Genomic DNA, 20591 nt, shown 5'->3' with positions numbered 1-20591 from the left:
AAATGTGGGAGAGGTTGTGGTGGTGGTCTGCCCCTGATCATGTCTGCTGCCCTCTCACCAATCATGATTGTGGGGGCGTTGGTGTTGGCAGACACAAGCCAGGGCATGATTGAGGCGTCAACAACACGGAGACCTTGGATGCCACGGACCCTGGGGAAAGAAATTTCGTGAATTTTGTAACTGTACGAATATAGGCAAGCGTCGTTTAGTTATATTTAAAAAAAAAACAGAGACAAACATTGCTTAGTTATATTTTAAAACAATAGTCTTTTAGCTTTTTGTAACTTAACATATGTTACTACTGAGTAATACTTTTGCAAAAACATGGTGGTCGGTGGGGAGGGGGGGGGGGGGAAGTGAGGACAAGTGGAGTTAGGTTTCGATTGGAGGAGATACTAACTTCGGATTTGCCGAATATTGACAGGGGCGATAACCAGATTAATTTTTAACAATTATTCGCGCAGTTATGTGCTGTTTTTTTTTCTCAAAACTGAGAGCCTACAGTTGACGGTATCGAAGTAAAACTCACCGATTGCCGAATATTGATTGGGATTTAAAACATCTCGTGAGATGTCAACATAATTAAAAAAGGGGTGTGTATCTAAGGGAGTAATTGTATTTAACTAGAACGGTGAAAATAAACTCGTTTATCGCAAGATGTATTGACAGAATTTCAGGAATAATAAACACTTTTTAATTTTACTGAATTATAACCACCATCTAAATCACTGTACTATGTGGCTATTATACATGTTAATATGAGCTTACTATAACATGTTTAAAGTGTAAGAAAAAAAATTGAAATCAAAGTAATTGTTCTACGCAACGTATTGAATGATAGTGTGACGACCAAAGTACGTAGAACATATTTTACTCCTGCCACAATACTGCCACATTAGTGACAGATTACCTGAGTTCAGGGTCAACGACCGCTGTTGGGTCATTAGCCGGCCCCATCTTACACGTGCCCACAGGGTGGTAGAGTGTGAGTGGTCTAAACGTGAGCATGCACGTCCAGTATTCATGTGAGTCGTATTTGTGTTGTTTACACGAAGGTGGCGCTGCCGTCTCTGTGAGTTCAGCACCGATATCTTTCATCACCTTCGTGTTCGCCAGCTTTCTGCATTCTTTTATACCTGCATCATGACACGAATAAACGTTAATGACCCCATGCTTATGTTAAAAAGGAATATATATGGACAATCAACGGGAGAGAAGGTCGTGGTATATTGGTAAAGTGCAAGTTTATAACTAGATAGGAAGCAATGAGCCTAGCTTGTTGACACCTAACAGTTTATTTACAATATCGTTTGAAACCTCTGTATATACAGAATTTTTTAAAGTAATGACTGACTATGCGAGGAAGTGTAAAATCCACGAAAAAGACAGAAATCGTTTTTGTACAATCCATTAGTGTACTAAAGAAAGTTCTAGAAGAACCTGCAATAAGAACCTCTACGTCCCCCTGTTTGTCCAGGTAGTTGGCCCAGATGACCGGATGATCAAACGGGTCTCTGGACCTGAGCCTTATGTTGCCTCTACTCTCTGGGCGTAACAGTGCTGGGTAACACGTGAAACCGTACTGGTCATTTCGTCTTCGGGACATCTCAGACTGCACCTGAAATATGTGAAACCGCACTAGTAATTTCGTCTTTGCGACATCTCGGATTTTACTTGAAACATGTGAAACAGTACTGGTCATTTCGCCTTTGCGACTTCTAGGGCTCAAAATCTCAAATACATAACAACATACACACACTACAACATACACACACTACAACAACACACACAACCACATATACACACATCACACACAACACCACACACACACACAACGCACACACACAACACCACACACACAACGCACACACACAACCACATATACACACATCACGCACAACGCACGCACACAACGCACACACACACACAACGCACACACACAACGCACACACACAACGCACACACACAACGCACACACACAACACCACACACACAAAGCACACACACAACGCACACACACAACCACATATACACACATCACACACAACACCACACACACAACGCACACACACAACGCACACACACAACGCACACACACACACACAACGCACACACACAACGCACAAACACAACGCATACACATAACATGACACAACAACAGACCTGCTCCCCATACCCAAAGACTTCGCTTGCTGGTGCCAGGATGCTGGTAAAGATAAGTTGCAGGTCTGGCCATTCTCGTGTTTCCTGCCTCGTACTTCTAAAGGACATGACTTCGATACTCAAAGCTATGCTAAAAATACCTGCTCAAAGAAAACGTTGATTAATGTATTCAATAGCTGGGTTCAGTTTACATGAAGACGGAAATCTATCACGCATTTTGTTCGAATTTTAAAATATAACAAACCGTTAAACTGCATAAACTGCTTTTAAACTTTGCTTCTTGCTACTTATTGATATAACAGGTGATACATTGACTATATTTTAGTTCGTTCTTTTAAAGTGTAAACAGAGTGCATTATAGCCTTAACATTCAACGAAATTAATTTGACAGTGTTGAATAAGAAATAACCGACCTGTGCCGAACAGCTTATACTTCAGATAAGATGTAAGGCTGTTGAAGTCATCCACTACAGCAGTCAGTGGCTCCCTGACCTTGACCCCGACATCAAACATCACGTGGTCCTGTAGGTTCTCCCCCACGGGTAGGTCAGCCTCAACTGAAATCTTAAAGAAATGTCACGATCAGAAGATAAAACTATTTATTTCAACGGTTTTTTTAAGGATATGGTGCGCGTTGAAAATGAAATAAGAATTCATAAACTCACGTTCAGACTTTCCAGATGTTTCCTGGGCCCAACACCCGACAACATGAGAATCTGTGGCGAGCCTATAGCACCAGAGGACAAGATGACCTCACGTCTAGACTTGACCACAAACTTCCTCCCGTCTTTGATGACCTCCACACCTTCAGCTCTTTTATTGGTGATGATCACCTGTGGTATATACAATGTTCACTTATTTTTTATTTGTGATGATCACTTGGTAAAAATAAAGTAAAAAGACAATTTAAATAGTCGATTAGGAACATTCAATGAAGCACGACTTGTACTGACCTTTTGTACATGTGCGTGTACAGCTACATGAAGATTTGGTCTGTGAAGGTTGGGGTGGATAAAGGCACGACTTGTACTAAACCTTTCTCCGTTGTTCGAGGTGACTTGAGAATAGGAAATACCTGCAGCACAAATTACATAATCAATTTTATTAACGCCTTTTATTTTTGCAAGATGTTTTCCAAACTGAAGATTTAAAATCCGAAATGAATGATAACAATTTGTTTGATGCCTACCTTCAACTGTTTTCCCATTAAAATCCACATTGTAGCTGACGCCAAGACTTTGTGAAGCCTCTATGATTTTAGCCGCTATGGGATGGCCGGTCACCCTGCTGATGGTCAGTGGTCCTCCCTTACCGTGGTACTCTGTTGAAATGTACACAAATCACGTTATATCTCAGTTCCACATGTCTAGAACTTTCATTAAAAGCGCCATTATTGGGGTAAAACATTTATAGCTTGAATTTCTACGCAAACGCCTATTTCAATTTTAAAAAGTTCTAAAATAAAAATAAATTCGTGTGTTTTAAGGTCTCCATGGAATTCCCTGTCCTTCTTCTACACAAAGCCATATCCCAGCAATTAAGTAAAAGTCTGTAAATGAACTAAGTGCAAAACTGGTACGGAGATTGACAAAAATTAAGACTCAGTATCAAAGAAACCTCGCGTGTATAGCGCACTGCAATTTTAGTATAACTCTTATTGTAACTCTTTTCCGTTTCTAATTTCCCAAAAAATTAGTTAGGACATATATCAAACCTGAGTCCTGCAGCTCTGGGATCTGAATCCTCTCTGTCTTCTTGAAATACGGCAGCACGTATTGGTAGCTCCACTCTTTGACCCCCGTGTACTCCGCCCACCTGTCGTAGTCGTGTCTGGAAGCTCTGACATACTGCATGGCGTTGATGCTGCTGGAGCCTCCCAGTGCCCTACCCCGGGGCCAGTAGGATCTCTGGAGAAAAGGTACGATTGTCTCAAAACTTAGTTGATATAGGTTCAGCACGTTTAGGTTAATTCTTGAACTCGACAATACAGATCTAAGTGTATCTTCAAGAAAAAGAGCATTAAAGTCCATACCTCCCCCTCCAGCGGTTTCTTTAGAATATCCCATTACCCCAACGCGCTGTCTTCTTACATTAGCAGATTCGTCAACCCTGTAGACACCCCCCTTACATTATCTCATTACCCCACCTTTTAGTCCCCTCTCATTACATTTCCTCACATTACCCCATCTGTCAGTCCCCTCACATACCCCATCTACCAGTCCCCTCACATACCCCATCTACCAGTTCCCTCACATAACCCATCTTCCAATCCCCTCACATACCCCATCTTCCCATCCCCTCACATACCCCATCTACCAGTCCCCTCACATACCCCATCTACCAGTTCCCTCACATAACCCATCTTCCAATCCCCTCACATACCCCATCTTCCCATCCCCTCACATACCCCATCTACCAGTCCCCTCACATACCCCATCTACCAGTCCCCTCACATACCCCATCTTCCCATCCCCTCACATACCCCATCTATTAGTCCCCTCACATACCCCATCTACCAGTCCCCTCACATACCCCATCTACCAGTCCCCTCACATACCCCATCTACCAGTCCACTGAACAAGCCAGCCTGAGGTTCCGTGTAGTACTCCCAGTCCGTATCTGTCCTGAAGTTAGCTGGCACCAGACCAGGTGTGTAGATGTTGCTGTCCTCCCAGTCGTTTTCACCTGCCTCCAACAGCAGCACCGTCACATCCGGGTCTTCAGACAGGCGACTGGCCACAACACATCCTGCAGACCCGGCTCCTACTGGAATAGTTCATCGGGAATGGGCATGACATCAAATATACAAGGTTGAGTCTATTTTGATTGCTTTTATTTGCGAATCGATTTAAGAAATATTTTTGTACTGCAACGTTGAATATTTTTTTTTAAAATCTGTATATGTTGTGTAAGCCAACCGCATAATAAAACAGTTATATAATGTAATTTCTTGCACCACTATGAGGAAAAAAAAACAATGCGCCGACAAAACATAAAAAAAAACTAGATATGTGTTAATATACTTGGTTTGGCTAGGGCATGTAATTATATGCATGGAGTTTTACGACCTTTTACTTGGGTTTTAAACACAAGACCTCCAGGTTTAGCATGTGTTAGTGATACAACTAAACCACAGAGTTTAAAAAAAACATTATATACATTTCACATTTCAGTAGAAATACTCTAGCTACTAGCCAGCATCACATAGACGACAAATTGTCCCGATTGTCATTTGAATTGTCACGTTACCACACAGTAGCGTTCAGAGTTTCTTCCAGGCATCTATTCGGGGCGCCCCCCCCCCCCCCGAAAATTTTTTACCGCCCTCCCCCCCCCCGAACGAAATGAAATTTATATAATTTATATAGAAAATATATACTTTTAACAGTGTCCGCCCCCCCCGAAGAAAGTCTACCGCCCCCCCCCCCCCCCGAAAATTTCAAGTGTCCCCCCGGAGAAAAAAGTCGGGAAGAAACACTGGTAGCGTTACAAACGCTTTATTTGTATTTGAAAGATAAGACAGAACATCGAATAGTCACGTCCCTTGATTTTCGCTGTATGGTTAGATGATAACAAACTTTGCAGCTATGTACTTTTGATTCAGCCTTGAACTTCTCGATATAAAGGACTATTTTAATTGTATTTTTCTTGTATACAAGCTTGGCATATTAAAAGTTAAGTCACATTTAAATAACACATTAAAACATCTTAACAAATCAAGTTTTAGTTTAATAAATTACTAATCCTGTCACAGTAAAACATCACAGATACCGTTAAACCCGCACAAGTCACATGAAAACATCACAAGTCATATTGAAATATCACAAGATCATCTAACATCATAAAAACATTAAACATCACAATTCACATTAAAACATTACACGTCGCATTCAAACATCACAAGTCACATTCAAACATCACAACTCACATTCAAACAACTTAACAAATCCACTTTTAGCAATACAACTGACCAACACTGTTACATTTAAACAACCCAGCCACATAACAACAACTTACTAACACTGTTAAATTTAAACCACCCAGTCACGTAACAACAACTTACCAACACTGTCAAGTAAAACAACCGTCACATAACAACTTACCAACAATGTAGTCGTATGTAGCATTAAACTTTGTCACTAAGCCATATTCGACTGGCAGATCGCGAGCTCTATAAAAAATATTCCAGACTAAGACAGCAAGGCCAACCACTAAAACACTTGCGACTGTAGACATCTTAAATGTGAACTTACAACAATGTTTACGCAAGTGATGGCTGTGTTATCACTAGGTTGGTACGTACTTCTCTCCCCATCATTATCTCGCTGTTCTGCAGCTAATTGCCCTAATTTCTGTGCACTCTTCTAGTGTATAGGATGATGAACGAAACAATAAGACAGTAGAATTATATAGACATTATATCTTGTATAAGGTGTTCGACAGTTATAAACACCATAACAATATTCATAAATTTAAGATTCTAGGTTTGTTAGTATTAAGATGTCGAGATTTGTTACTATTATTATTATTATAACTAATGTGACCTACTTAGGTCGAGTCATTTTTATTTTGACATTGTATAATTCCTTATATGGAATGATGGTGTAACACCTGGGGTTTTTCCACTGACTTATTAAGGTGTTTGAGACATAGAAATTTTCCATTAAAATCTGATTGAATGATTCTGATCAGATGATTATCCCAACCAATGGCGACATGAGTTGAGGATAACCTCCCCTGTCACAGAAGTCTTTAATTGCACTGCACACTCGCAACACGAGGCAGTTTATCTTGACCTGGCAGTCTACGAGGCAGTTTTACCTTAGTCAGGCAGCCGTCCATATTGTCCGGCTATAGACTCTGACCATTTGAACGTGAGAGTACTTAAGACCTGTGTGTGCCTTGCTTTCTTAAGTTGATTTAGTCTTCTAGTTTAATATTACTTGTCGCTCAGTAATTCTAGAAACTACAGCAGTGTTGTGTGGCCTGTAGCTGTTCTTTAGACAGTGTAGAAATCTGTGATAGTGTTTTTTCCTACATTGTGTAAGTTGGTTTTTGATATTTTATACATTAAATATTTTATTTAGTTCAACCTTGTGTTCTGCCACTTCTGAGTTCGCTGATTAAAAGGTCGTATGTAGATTGGATGAGTGTTAATTACAATAGTATCACTAGCTTCCCTAGACATTAAATTCGAGCCCTAGTGGTCGTTGTGTTAAGTGTTCATCCACTTAGGCCGTAAGGCATTTGCATATGACCCCGAAAAAAGAATCCGGGGACGTTCTCCTTCTATTTGGCTGATAGATAGGTTAACGTTACAAAGTGGGAGCTCGCCGAGATTTAATCTGTCGTTCCAGTTGTTGGTTATATCAGTTGAATACTAAGGTTAGTTGGATTTAGTTGTTTTTATATCCAGTAGCGCAGTGTCCTTACAACGCGCGCAAGCATAGAGTTATCTAGGTCAATAGCCAGACGTGTTGTCCTAGATTGAAGAGGTCAAGTACACGGCCCAACGCTGTGTGTTAAGTTAGTGAACCTAGGCTTGTTGTGATTTGAAAGTTAGTGTTATGGAGTCTTTTTTGGCTAATCCTACTTTTGAAGAGGTCGAGAAGTTGAGTAGAAAAGTTTTGATTAGTGTTGTTAAGGAATTGAAATTGGATTATTCTGTTACGCAGAAGTCAGAGGTGTTGAGAGATAAAATTGTTGTTCATTTCATTAATGAAGGGGTATTTGATGAAAGTTTGTTGGCTGGTGTATTACTTCGTGAGGAGAAAGTTGCTTTAGAGAAGGCATTAAAAGAACAGGAGTTAGAGGTTAAAATTGCTTTAGATAGGAGGAGGTTGGAATCAGAATTTGGTCAAGTTAGTGATGTTACTTCTCTGGTAGATCCAAAAAAGTTGTCGGTGGGGCAAGTGATTGCCAAATTTGGGAAATTAGTTCCTAAATTTGATGAAACAGATTTGGTCGTTTTCTTTAACTCATTTGAGAGTTTAGCGAAGACATGTGAATGGCCCGAATCTTCCATTACTGCTTTATTGAGCTCTGTCCTTACTGGGAAAGCTGCAAAAACATACCAGGCACTCTCTCACGACGTTCAAAATAACTATAGTTTGGTCAAGACTGCCATTTTAAAGGCCTACGCACTGACGCCCGAGGCCTATCGGACAAAATTCCGAACACTCCGCAAGTTACCCACACAATCATATGTGGAATTTCTCTTTGAAAAGGAGAAAATATTCTCAAGGTGGCTACACTCTGAGGAAGTTTCTGAGTTTGAGAAACTCAGGTCACTTATCCTAAGGGAAGAATTCCTATCGTCCCTGCCTGAAGAGATACGACTACACATTCTGGATAACAAGATAACTGACATCCAGAAGGCTGCTGAGTCGGCTGACACATATATGTTGGTGCATAAGAAACCACCAGTGTCAGGAAACCGCCTCAACCCCGTGCTTCCCCTTTTTGGCAGCAATCATTCTGTTGGCCAACATTTGAAGGCATCACAGTCCAGAGAGAAACCAAGATCAACTCTCAATCGTCGAGCAGTATGCCAGTTCTGCAAAAGGCCTGGTCACCATGTCAAGGACTGTTACAAACGTCTTCAGAATAACAGAGAGGTGGTGCGTACTTCCGCGCACTATGCTCTATCCCCTCAAGCAGCCAGTTCAACTATGAACTCTAGAATTCAAAAGGACTCTAACCCTAAGTGTCCGCAAGAAGGTAGTCAAGTCTCCACACATTATGTGCAGTCACATTTTGACTGTTCTCGCCACCATCCAGTTTCTTCCGAGTCTACCGATCTCGAGGGATCGAGAAAAGTTGACTTTTCATCTTTTATTGCCGAAGCCATCATTAGCAAACCAGGTGATCCGTTGTCTCAGAAGAATATCACCGTCCTAAGAGACACAGGAGCGTCACAATCACTCCTTTTGAGAAGTTCAATGGACATTACACCAGAGACGAACACCGGAAGGATTTCCATTATCCAGGGAGTGGGGACAAAATCTACTGTCGTCCCTCTACACAAGTTTGCCCTGAAACATCATCTCGTCGAAGGTGAGGTCATTTTAGGTGTGATAGATAGTATTCCAGTCCCAGGAGTACACCTACTTCTAGGGAATGACCTTGCGGGAAGCAAAGTATACCCCTGTACGGTTTCAGACCCTTTGTCAACAGTTCCAGATAATGATAATGAACTGTATCCTGCATGTGCGGTGACAAGAAGCCAGACCAAACAATTGGCTGACACAACGTCTGAACCACACCCGCCGTCATCGTCAAGAAATTCGACTCCCAAACTGGAGTCTATGCTTCCAGAAAACACAAGCTTGGGCTTACCCCTGAGAATATCTCAGGAAGACATCATTAAAGCTCAACAAGTCGACGCGGAACTCAAAGCAGCGGTCGAAAAATCTCTATCATCTGACGATGGAGAATATTTCGCCGAGAACGGCCTCTTCTTTCGTCGCGCTATACCAGTGATTGCCTCACCGGCCGAACCATGGTTGGGTAGAAACCAGCTGTGGATCCCTCCACCTTATCGGCATGAAATACTTAAGCTGGCACATGACCATCCAATGTCAGCGCACCCAGGAGTCACTAAAACGACGGCGAAGATCAAAGAACTGTTCTTTTGGCCCAAAATGAGAAAAGATGTGTCGCGTTACTGTAGAAGTTGCACGAACTGTCAGTTGGCCGGAAAGCCAAACCAGACAATTCCTAAGGCCCCTTTGAGTCCGATTCCTGTATTAGAAGAACCTTTTTCTAAAATCGTCATGGACTGTGTAGGTCCCTTGCCTAAAACCAAGACGGGCAACGAGTACCTACTTACCTTTATGTGTTCAAGTACCCGTTTTCCCGAGGCGATTCCCTTACGGAACATTAAGGCAAAGACTGTAGTCAGAGCCATGACCCGGTTCTTCACTACCTTTGGATTACCTAGAATCGTGCAAACAGATCAAGGCAGCAACTTCACCAGTCTCCATTTTCAGGAAGCGCTAGCCACGCTAGGCGTTACCCACATCACCAGCTCAGCCTACCACCCTCAGTCTCAAGGCGTACTTGAGAGGTTCCACCAAACCCTCAAAACCATGCTAAGGACATTCGCTAACAGTAACACCCAATGGGATGAGTCTGTTCCTTGGATTATTTTCGCCGCGAGGGACTGTGTCCAGGACTCTTTAGGCTACTCGCCTTTTCAACTTGTGCTTGGACATTCTGTCCGTGGCCCCCTGAAGCTGATACACGAACGTTGGACAGGTACCAGTGATCATCCAGTGGAAAACTTCGACGATTTTCACGTTCGACTGAAAGCCGTGTGCGAAATGGCTCACAAGAACTTAAGAAAGGCCCAAGTGAGAATGAAAGAACTGTATGATAAGAGTTCTTGTAAACGAACATTCAATCCAGGCGACAAAGTTCTTGTGTTAGTACCTAATCTGAACAATGCGTTATCCTTGAGATATTGTGGACCCTTTACTGTGCATTCAAAATTAAGTGATTTGAACTATGTTGTCAATACGCCCGACAGAAGAAAGAAACAGACAGTGTATCATGTCAACTCACTGAAAAAGTATTATGATAATTGTAACAATTTTCATTCCACAGCTAAAATTACTTTACCTGTATGTTCAAATGTTTCTGATGATGTGATACATGATAAATTGAAACCCCCAAAATTGGTAAATTCTTCCTTTTTAGATAATTTGAATGTCCACCTTATGCATTTGTCCACAGAGGAAAGCCATAGATTGTCTCAGTTATTTGAGACATTTCCCTCTATTTTTGGGGATGCCCCCAAAGAAGCGAAGGTTCCACCTCATGATGTAGACGTTGGTGACGCAAAACCCATTAAACAACACCCCTATAGAGTTAACCCGGAAAAAGCTGCTTTGATAAAGGATGAAATTGATTATATGCTCAAGAATGATATCATTGAGCCCAGTTTCAGCAACTGGAGTTCCCCATGTCTCCTAGTCCCGAAAGACGGTGGATCTTTCAGGTTTGTGACCGACTTTAGGAAGGTGAATGCGCTCACCAAAGCTGATTCCTATCCCTTACCTCGGATAGAAGACGTTATTGATAAAGTTGGGCAGGCTAAGATAATTTCCAAAATTGATTTACTTTCAGGATACTGGCAAATCCCATTATCTGACCGTGCAAAAGAAATATCTGCTTTTGTAACCCCTAATGGTTTTTATAGATACAAACGTATGCCCTTTGGTATGCGAAATGCTGGTCAAACTTTCCAGAGGGTCATTAACTCTGTCATTGCTGACATAGACCAATGTGAGGCCTACATAGATGATATAGTTGTATTTTCTAATACTTTTGAAGAACATATTGTTCAATTGACTAACCTTTTTAGAAAATTGTCTGAAGTGAATTTTACTGTAAACTTACATAAAAGTGATTTCTGTAAAGCTTCAATTACCTATTTGGGTTATCAAGTGGGAACGAACCAAGTTCGGCCCATTGAAGCTAAAGTAGATGCTATTGTAAAGTTGCCACCTCCCAAAAATTGTAAAGAGATCAAAAAGTTCCTTGGGATGGCTGGTTACTATAGGCGGTTCTGTCAAAACTTTTCAGCTATTGCTGAACCTCTTACTGCATTATTGAAAAAGGGTGTTGAATTTGAATGGTCCAATAAATGTCAAGAAGCTTTTTTTACCATTAAGTCATTTTTATCAAATGCTCCTGTTATGGCTGCACCAAATTTTAGCAAGCCCTTTAAACTTGCCATTGATGCTAGCAACTTAGCCATTGGCTCAGTCCTATTTCAAGAAGACAACATGGGAATTGACCATCCCATTGCCTTTTTTTCCAGGAAGTTAAATGAAAACCAAAAGAATTATTCTACTATTGAAAAAGAAGCTTTAGCTTTGGTTTTATCATTACAACATTTTGAAGTCTATGTCTCTTCTTCAACCAATCCAGTCAGAGTGTTTTCTGACCATGATCCCCTGAAATTTACCTCTAAGTTAGGACAGACAAATCAAAGAATATTGAGATGGTGCTTATATTTCCAAAATTTTAATCTGGAAATTTCACACATTAAGGGTAGTGATAATGTTGTGGCTGATTGTTTGTCAAGGATGTAAAATCTTATTGTACACATTGATCATGTGACATGTTTTGTGGTTCGTTGAGACCATACACAAGTGTTGTGTTTTAACCTGGAAATGAGTGGTATGATTTTTGATTTTTTCAAAATTCCAATCCTGTTGAATATTTTGTTTATTTTCAGGAGCAACCTTAATTAAAGGTGGTTTTTGATTATATGTAATCTTTTATAATAATATGTCTCATATGGTTCCATTGATATTGTAGCTAGTCATTGAAATAAAGGTCTTACCCTGGCGGGTTTACCACTTTTAATATCCACATGGAAATATTGTAATACCCTTTTTTGAGGGATTTTGATGTATAATTACTTTTTGAAGGGTTACTCCCCTTTCACCAATTGTAAAAGTTGGAGTTACTTCCCTTTTATGTTCAGGGATATTTTCATCTGGTATTATGATTTTGATTGCCTACATTTGTAAAACATTTTTGTTATTTCATTGCCAGATTGGTTCCCTATGTATGTTTTTGTGGAACCTATCTGTCACTTCCAAAAAGGGAGGGGATGTGACCTACTTAGGTCGAGTCATTTTTATTTTGACATTGTATAATTCCTTATATGGAATGATGGTGTAACACCTGGGGTTTTTCCACTGACTTATTAAGGTGTTTGAGACATAGAAATTTTCCATTAAAATCTGATTGAATGATTCTGATCAGATGATTATCCCAACCAATGGCGACATGAGTTGAGGATAACCTCCCCTGTCACAGAAGTCTTTAATTGCACTGCACACTCGCAACACGAGGCAGTTTATCTTGACCTGGCAGTCTACGAGGCAGTTTTACCTTAGTCAGGCAGCCGTCCATATTGTCCGGCTATAGACTCTGACCATTTGAACGTGAGAGTACTTAAGACCTGTGTGTGCCTTGCTTTCTTAAGTTGATTTAGTCTTCTAGTTTAATATTACTTGTCGCTCAGTAATTCTAGAAACTACAGCAGTGTTGTGTGGCCTGTAGCTGTTCTTTAGACAGTGTAGAAATCTGTGATAGTGTTTTTTCCTACATTGTGTAAGTTGGTTTTTGATATTTTATACATTAAATATTTTATTTAGTTCAACCTTGTGTTCTGCCACTTCTGAGTTCGCTGATTAAAAGGTCGTATGTAGATTGGATGAGTGTTAATTACAATAGTATCACTAGCTTCCCTAGACATTAAATTCGAGCCCTAGTGGTCGTTGTGTTAAGTGTTCATCCACTTAGGCCGTAAGGCATTTGCATATGACCCCGAAAAAAGAATCCGGGGACGTTCTCCTTCTATTTGGCTGATAGATAGGTTAACGTTACACTAACGTTACGAAGCCGTGAACTCTTGTCATGTTGTTTAGGTGTAAGGTCTGTTACGATATCTTGGTGATGGAAAGTGTTTTTATTAATGATATAATGTTGGTGTACACAGTTTAGCAAACAATGATTTTCTGAGCCCCTAAAGCATGTGAAAGTAATACGTTTGGATTGCAGCATATTTATAAGTTATAGCTGACTTAGATTGTTCGTGAATGAAACATGGGATCTATAGATCATGAATAACTGGCTGATGGGGATGGTGATGGTAGGACATGGTGATGGTAGGACTGGTAGTGATGATAGGACATGATGATTGTAGGGCTGGTGGTGATGGTAGTACTGGTAGTGATGGTAGGACTGGTGGTGATGGTAGGGCTGGTAGTGATGGTAGAACATGGTGATGGTAGGGCTTGTGGTGATGGTAGGACATGAAGATGGTAGGACTGGTAGTGATGGTAGGACATGGTGATGGTAGGACATGGTGATTGTAGGACTGGTGGTGATGGTAGGGCTGGTAGTGATGGTAGGACATGGTGATGGTAGGGTTGATGGTGATGGTAGGGCTGGTAGTGGTGGTAGGACATGGTGATGGTAGGGCTGATGGTGATTGTAGGGCTGGTGGTGATGGTAGGACATGATGATGGTAGGGCTGGTAGTGATGGTAGGACATGGTGATGGTAGGGCTGATGGTGATGGTAGGGCTGGTAGTGATGGTAGGACAAAGTGATGGTAGGGCTGATGGTGATGGTAGGACTGGTGGTGATGGTAGGACTGGTGGTGATGGTAGGGCTGGTAGTGATGGTAGGACATGGTGATGGTAGGACTGATGGTGATTGTAGGGCTGGTGGTGATGGTAGGACATGATGATGGTAGGGCTGGTAGTGATGGTAGGACTGGTAGTGATGGTAGGACATGGTGATGGTAGGACTGATGGTGATGGTAGGGCTGGTGGTGATGGTAGGACTAATGGTGATGGTAGGGCTGGTGGTGATGGTAGGACTGGTAGTGATGGTAGGACATGGTGATGATAGGACTGATGGTGATGGTAGGGCTGGTGGTGATGGTAGGACTAGTGGTGATGGTAGAGCTGGTAGTGATGGTAGAACTGGTGGTGATGGTAGGACAAGGTGATGGTAGGGCTTGTGGTGATGGTAGGGCTGGTAGTGATGGTAGTACTGGTAGTGATGGTATGGCTGGTAGTGATGGTAGGGCTGGTGGTGATGGTAGGGCTGGTGGTGATGGTAGGGCTGGTAGTGGTGGTAGGACTGGTGGTGATGGTAGGGCTGGTAGTGGTGGTAGACTGGTAGTGATGGTATGGCTGATAGTGATGGTAGGGCTGGTGGTGATGGTAGGGCTGGTGGTGATGGTAGGGCTGGTAGTGGTGGTAGGGCTAGTAGTGGTGGTAGGACTGGTGGTGATGGTAGGGCTGGTAGTGATGGTAGAACATGGTAATGGTAGGGCTTGTGGTGATGGTAGAGCTGGTAGTGGTGGTAGGAGATGGTGATGATAGGACTGGTAGTGATGGTAGGACTGGTGGTGATGGTAATATTTCTCCGGGTGGTGACAGTACGACAACAAATCATGTTTGACTGAGAGAGAAGGACGAATGGTTATTAGATGCATTAGATGCATATTTACGTAACGAAAATTAAAGCACTTGCTATTAGCACTTAAACAATAACATGATACAATAAGACTTTATAATGTGAATACAAATGTGTGATAAAACTATTGGTATGATGTGTATGTTGGCTGACATGTAGCTTAAATCAGGTCACCTTGTGCATTGATGACCCTAGAGGGACCAGACGTGCATTCAGATATGTCACATGCAACCAGACGTGTCACATGTATTCAGAGGATCCCCACAGCAGGAAGATCCCCACAGCAGGAAGATCCCCACAACCGTCTCATGTTTCTTCACGGCTCAATGATCTCTTCAACATTATTGACGTCCTTTATATCATGTGTCTAGCACAAATTCTTAGCAATCCGTCTAGCGTTATAACAGTACTACATGTTGTAATCCCGAGTTCGAACCCCAGGGTAGATGAGACTCGATAGCTGGGGACAGCAACCTATCTAGGAAAGTCAACTCCAAAATATAAAACAACTGTTGCCTTGAAATTTGTTCTTGGACAAAGGCTATGGAAGAAAAGCAGGCTGAAATTGAAGACAATGGCGTAAAAAGCGCATAACCAGTTGACACGTAAACCTAAATTGTATTCTAGGAAATCCTTACCAGCATTATTATTAAGAACGAAAAAGAAATAAGTTGCTATTGTGGCATATTTTATAATTTCCTATCTAATGAAATAATTAATAATCTTGCAATTTTGTATTTGCTATTATTTAGTGTTTGACAAAGGCCAAAATTGAATCACTTTAGTAATTTAACTTTATAATTATGGTTAACACAGCCAATGGGACAAATTGTGTGTTGTATCACTAGAACATTATTCTTACCACGAGTAATTAAATCAACAAATATCTTGAACTAAACATCTTTACTTGCAGCAGTCTATTATTTTCGGATATATAGGCCTACCTCAGATCACATTCATTGTAAGGATTCTCAAATAAAACTAGTGTGTATTACAAGGCGGGAGTACTAATCGCCGATTCCCGTGTCTAAGCAAAGTTGTTAATACGTCCTGTTGTGCATGAAGATATAGCCTTGCTTGATAATAAGGTGCTAGTTTGTATGCTGTAACAAAATAATATCGACCACTTTAAAGCAGAGGCGTAGCGACCCTTCCCGGCGCCCGGGGACAAACTTTTCGATTTGCACCCCCCCTCGAGATTCGATTTGCACCCCCCCCCCCAAACTTTCAATTTGCACCCCTCTCAAGATTTCCATTTGCACCCCCCTCAAACTTTCGATTTGCATCCCCCCCCTCGAGATTTCCATTTGCACCCCCCCACCCCACCCCCCCCCCCCGCCTCAAACTTTTGATTTGCACCCCCCTCAACGTTTCAATTTATTTTTCCAACCCATTTTGGCGCCCCCTAAGGTCGGCGCCCGGGGACATATGTCCCCCCCCCCTCGCTACGCTACTGCTTTAAAGGTAAACACACCACTTATTGTGTAGAAAATGAATACAACATTGTGTAGTGTACATTAAAAAATGGCGACTTTATAAATAGAGCATGCAGCAAGACCTCTATAGACTTGCACCCTACCAAGCGTGTCGCCTACATTAAACAAATTCCAACAGTACCAAGCCGTTACGCCTCGGTGCTGATTCTTTGCACTTAACTTCCAATGTATTATTTGTGGGCAGTGCTTACAAGGATTCTATGTATGCAAGTAACACATACTTTATGTGCTGAAATACTATCAAGTATTTTTTCATTGGAAGTGTTAAAACGTTTTGTTTTAACTTTTAATTATGGCCTTAATCATTATCACTGTTTGATGCAGACAACTGTCATTTTTTAGGTAAGTGTTAACGGTGATCTATTTTTATCGATGATTTATGTTTAGTATGACGTCAGACTTTTAGATAAATACAAGACCCATATAAATGTGTGTATTCCTGTTTTTTATATCTCTAAACTAGCATACAAATCAATGGTTTCAGAAACAACATAAACTAAAAAAAAACAGGTTTACACCGACCCATGTGCTAACGAATGATCCGTCTTTTTGTTAACAAAGAAAATGGCCTGTTAGGGCGAGGCCGGTAACATGATAACCATAACATAGAACTAAAAGAAAAAATCTACGCCTGAAGACCTACTGGTCCGGCGTCCTGCACGGTTGTAATCGCCAAGTTTCTAAAAGGTAAGAACTATGTCTTGAATGTGTGTCATTTGAAAGGCCTGACAGATAAATAATATACACAAAATCACCTATAATATTAAAACCCAATTTTAAGTGTTAAGAATTTGATAAGTAAGCTGATATTCAAAATTAAATTGAAATTTAAATCGAAATGTGACATAATCTACCAGGGTCTTTGATGCTACACACCCCTACCCCAACCCATAATGCCCACCTGGGGATCAAATTACCTCTTCTCAATTATCACACTGCGTAATTATCCCATATTATCCCAACCTATCCCAGTCTTTCCACATATCCATTTCTCTGTCTCTTAACCTGTTCCTAACCATGATCTTTTTGATTATTCTTAATTTTCACCATATCCCTAATCTTTATTATATCCTATCCTATCCTAACTATTACCATAAACACAAGCCTACTGCATCTGCCCGATGAACTCTAGGCACCAACGGCAAATGAATATAATACTAATCGTATTGAAAAGGCAATGCATGTGAATATAATTGATTAATTTCTATAGTGACTATTTTACTTAAATAGTTCTTTAACGATAAATAATAAGCCTAACATTATAAGTAGGAAATATCAGCGTAACACGGCCACTATTACTATGAAGCAATTTAATACAATGACCTAGATTAATACATAATGACACGTAGGAGATGTTCACGATTGAGTGGTTTTATGTGTTCGTTTAGCCTGCCTGGGTAATTTGACACAAGAACATACACACAGACATAGCTAAGGCTAGGGGGTAGAATACACACACGCTTTGATCGAATTACAACCCACTTTATATCAACACACTGAACGGAGCAATAGGGGCTTGGTTATCTGGACAACGTTGTGTACGTTTTTTTATCAAATTTTTTTTTCTTTTGTGTATTGTATGTAGCCTATATAGGAAGTTTTGTTATAGTGCAAAAATTGAAACGGAGATTTCGACAAATCTCGAAGTTTTACACCGCTCTGAGTAAGAAAACTTAGTTTTGCAATTTTGTCTGTGTCTGTCTGTTCGTGTCTCAGGGGCGGAACTACAGTGCCGCCAGACCCCGCATTGCGGGGGGGCCCAGGCCTTTTAGGGGCCCACAGACGACCATAATCAATATTTTTATAGTTAAAAAAAATAATTTTCGTGTGAAAAACAAACAGATCTACTACAGTAGTGATGTTCTACAGTAGCCAACGCACGCTGTTTCGTAAAGGAAAAAAATATATAGGCTACATCAGTTGTAGTGTGAAAGATAGGCAAACGTTCAAACCACTTCCATTACTTATTTCCCTTTTTTAAATAGTCAAATATGTGTGCTCTTAAAAAACTTTTAATAGATTTGCACTAAACAAATTAAAAAGCAAGTATTTCTCTCAATTATTATTTAAAGAAAAAATACATAATAAAGAACGAAATAGAATAAAAAGGAAATGTATTAAATTTATTAATATTAATACAAAAATATACAAATAAACATAAGGCGAGAACCCATTACACATACAAAGCTTTCATGCTTCATATTCTTTTGACCAACTTTTAAAATAGGAAGTAACATGTCAGACATTAAAACAGAGAATTTCCAAACTGACCAATAGTACTTACGCAAATGATGTGTTGTTGTAACATGCTTTCATTAAAAAAAAACCTAAGAATTTGTTTTTTTTCAAATTTCGAACAAGCAGGTGTTGAGTATTCTACGTTCGTATTTTGTTTATATATATATATATATATATATATATATATATATATATATATATATATATATATATATATATATATATATATATATATATATATATATATATATATGGCCCAAAAATTTTTTTTGCGGGGCGGCCCTTTTTTTCTAGTTCCGCCACTGCCGTGTCTGTCGGTCTATCTGTATGTGTGTCTATATATTTGTGACTACGACAATTTGAGTAGGCCTACCGTTTCAGTTACGTCAAACAAATCTCATATTATATTACATTAAATGTGTAGTTCTTTATCAACATTTGAGCTTTATCCAATAACCAGTTCTCATCTTCTGGTTTCTCAAAAGCTGAAAACTACAGTATTCTTTAAATTTGGTGGACGAAATTTCGAGACAGTGCAAGAATTGCGCACCAAATGAACGCAAATAATCTGCGTATAATAGCGCAATTAAAATAATACATTTTATGGAAAATATTAATTTATTTAAAAAAATTAATTTATCATCTAATTTAAGTAAAATGTGCTATCACATTGCATTTTCATTGGGTCTTGACCCACGTGGCATGTTAAAAAGAGAACAGTGCAGTACAATCAGTGTTTCTTCCAGACTTTTTTCTTCGGGGGGGGGGGGGGGGGGGGTAGCAATTTTTGGGGGGCGGACACTTAAAGTATATATTTTCTATATAAATTTCATTTCGTTCGGGGGGGGGGGGGGCGGTAGAAGAGACGCCTGGAAGAGCTCTGAATACAAGAGGTTGAAATTTCGCCCGCCAGTTTAGACCCTATAAACAAGAGCACTAAGCATGATATATTATTACGAGGAAGCAAGTTAACATTAAGTTGGTTTTTTTAGATTTTTTTCTATAGGCTAGAGTAGGGGCCTACTGGAAGTGGCTCCACCTTTACTGTTATATAAAAATATAAGAGAAATTTTAGGGGGGGGGGGACACTCCTGCTTTATTTTAACTTGAAAAAAATAAAATTAAACGCCACTTTCATATTTCAGCATACAGCCATGTGTAGGCTAATTTTTCGTATCTTCCGTCTGCTCTTGTTTCTGCTAGAACTGCATGTGACTTTCTTTGCTGTCGGTGTTGGTAAGTAGAATAATTAATTGAATCTTAATTACCTAGTGGTCGGGAGGTATAGAGATTAAGTGTTAACTCGAAAGTATCGAGTTCGCATCCCGTGATCAACAAATAAAACTGAATATTTTATCATGCCGTTGTACACATATATTCTATACTAACAGAATGCAATGCTCCTTCTAAAATATTATCTTCCATATCTGTTGTGTCAGCAGAGGCAAACGCCTACGTAGACAAGGTACCACAAACATCAGTGCAAGAGGGCGCCGCATCTGTGGTTGAAGAAGCCATCAGTATATATGACATTACAGAGACGCCTGTGTATGGTGAATCTACCAGTCTTTTTGACATTACAGAGACGGCTGTGTATGGTGAATCTACCAGTCTTTTTGACATTACAGAGACGCCTGTGTATGGTGAATCTACCAGTCCAAATGCCATCATCGTGACAGCT

The 20591-nt window shown here is 40.3% G+C and overlaps 2 protein-coding genes and 1 long non-coding RNA gene across 5 annotated transcripts in view; 1 reads left to right on the top strand and 2 right to left on the bottom strand.

The window, feature by feature from the left end:
* LOC131937012 (glucose dehydrogenase [FAD, quinone]-like) overlaps positions 1-6436 on the bottom strand; it is a 53568-nt gene extending 47132 nt beyond the window's left edge. For all 3 annotated transcript variants that reach the window (XR_009386137.1, XM_059294191.1, XM_059294190.1), the window contains exons 1-11: positions 6267-6436; positions 4721-4929; positions 3878-4070; positions 3353-3484; positions 3117-3238; positions 2829-2996; positions 2577-2727; positions 2164-2303; positions 1441-1618; positions 911-1136; positions 14-150 (exon numbers count right to left, since the gene is read on the bottom strand). Coding sequence is in view for 2 of the 3 variants with exons in the window: in XM_059294191.1 (XP_059150174.1) it covers positions 14-150; positions 911-1136; positions 1441-1618; positions 2164-2303; positions 2577-2727; positions 2829-2996; positions 3117-3238; positions 3353-3484; positions 3878-4070; positions 4721-4929; positions 6267-6399 (1789 nt within the window). In the remaining variant the exon portion in view is untranslated. The remainder of the gene's footprint in view (positions 1-13; positions 151-910; positions 1137-1440; positions 1619-2163; positions 2304-2576; positions 2728-2828; positions 2997-3116; positions 3239-3352; positions 3485-3877; positions 4071-4720; positions 4930-6266) is intronic.
* A 7369-nt stretch (positions 6437-13805) lies between these two features.
* On the bottom strand, positions 13806-15155 carry LOC131936963 (uncharacterized). The gene has a single exon (XM_059294108.1). The coding sequence runs from the start codon at positions 15153-15155 to the stop codon at positions 13806-13808; it is 1350 nt and encodes a 449-aa protein (XP_059150091.1).
* Positions 15156-17020: 1865 nt separating this feature from the next.
* Positions 17021-20515, top strand: LOC131937028 (uncharacterized). The gene is made up of 3 exons (XR_009386144.1): positions 17021-17359; positions 20056-20146; positions 20350-20515. It is a non-coding gene; the product is annotated as an uncharacterized LOC131937028 (long non-coding RNA).
* Positions 20516-20591: the final 76 nt, after the last annotated feature.

Source organism: Physella acuta, unplaced genomic scaffold (genome assembly GCF_028476545.2).
Source record: "Physella acuta isolate Inbredline_101_S28 unplaced genomic scaffold, ASM2847654v3 ptg000197l, whole genome shotgun sequence".
Taxonomy (NCBI): domain Eukaryota; kingdom Metazoa; phylum Mollusca; class Gastropoda; family Physidae; genus Physella; species Physella acuta.
The sequence above is the reverse complement of the archived record's forward strand: the minus strand, read 5'-3'. Positions and strand labels throughout refer to the sequence as shown.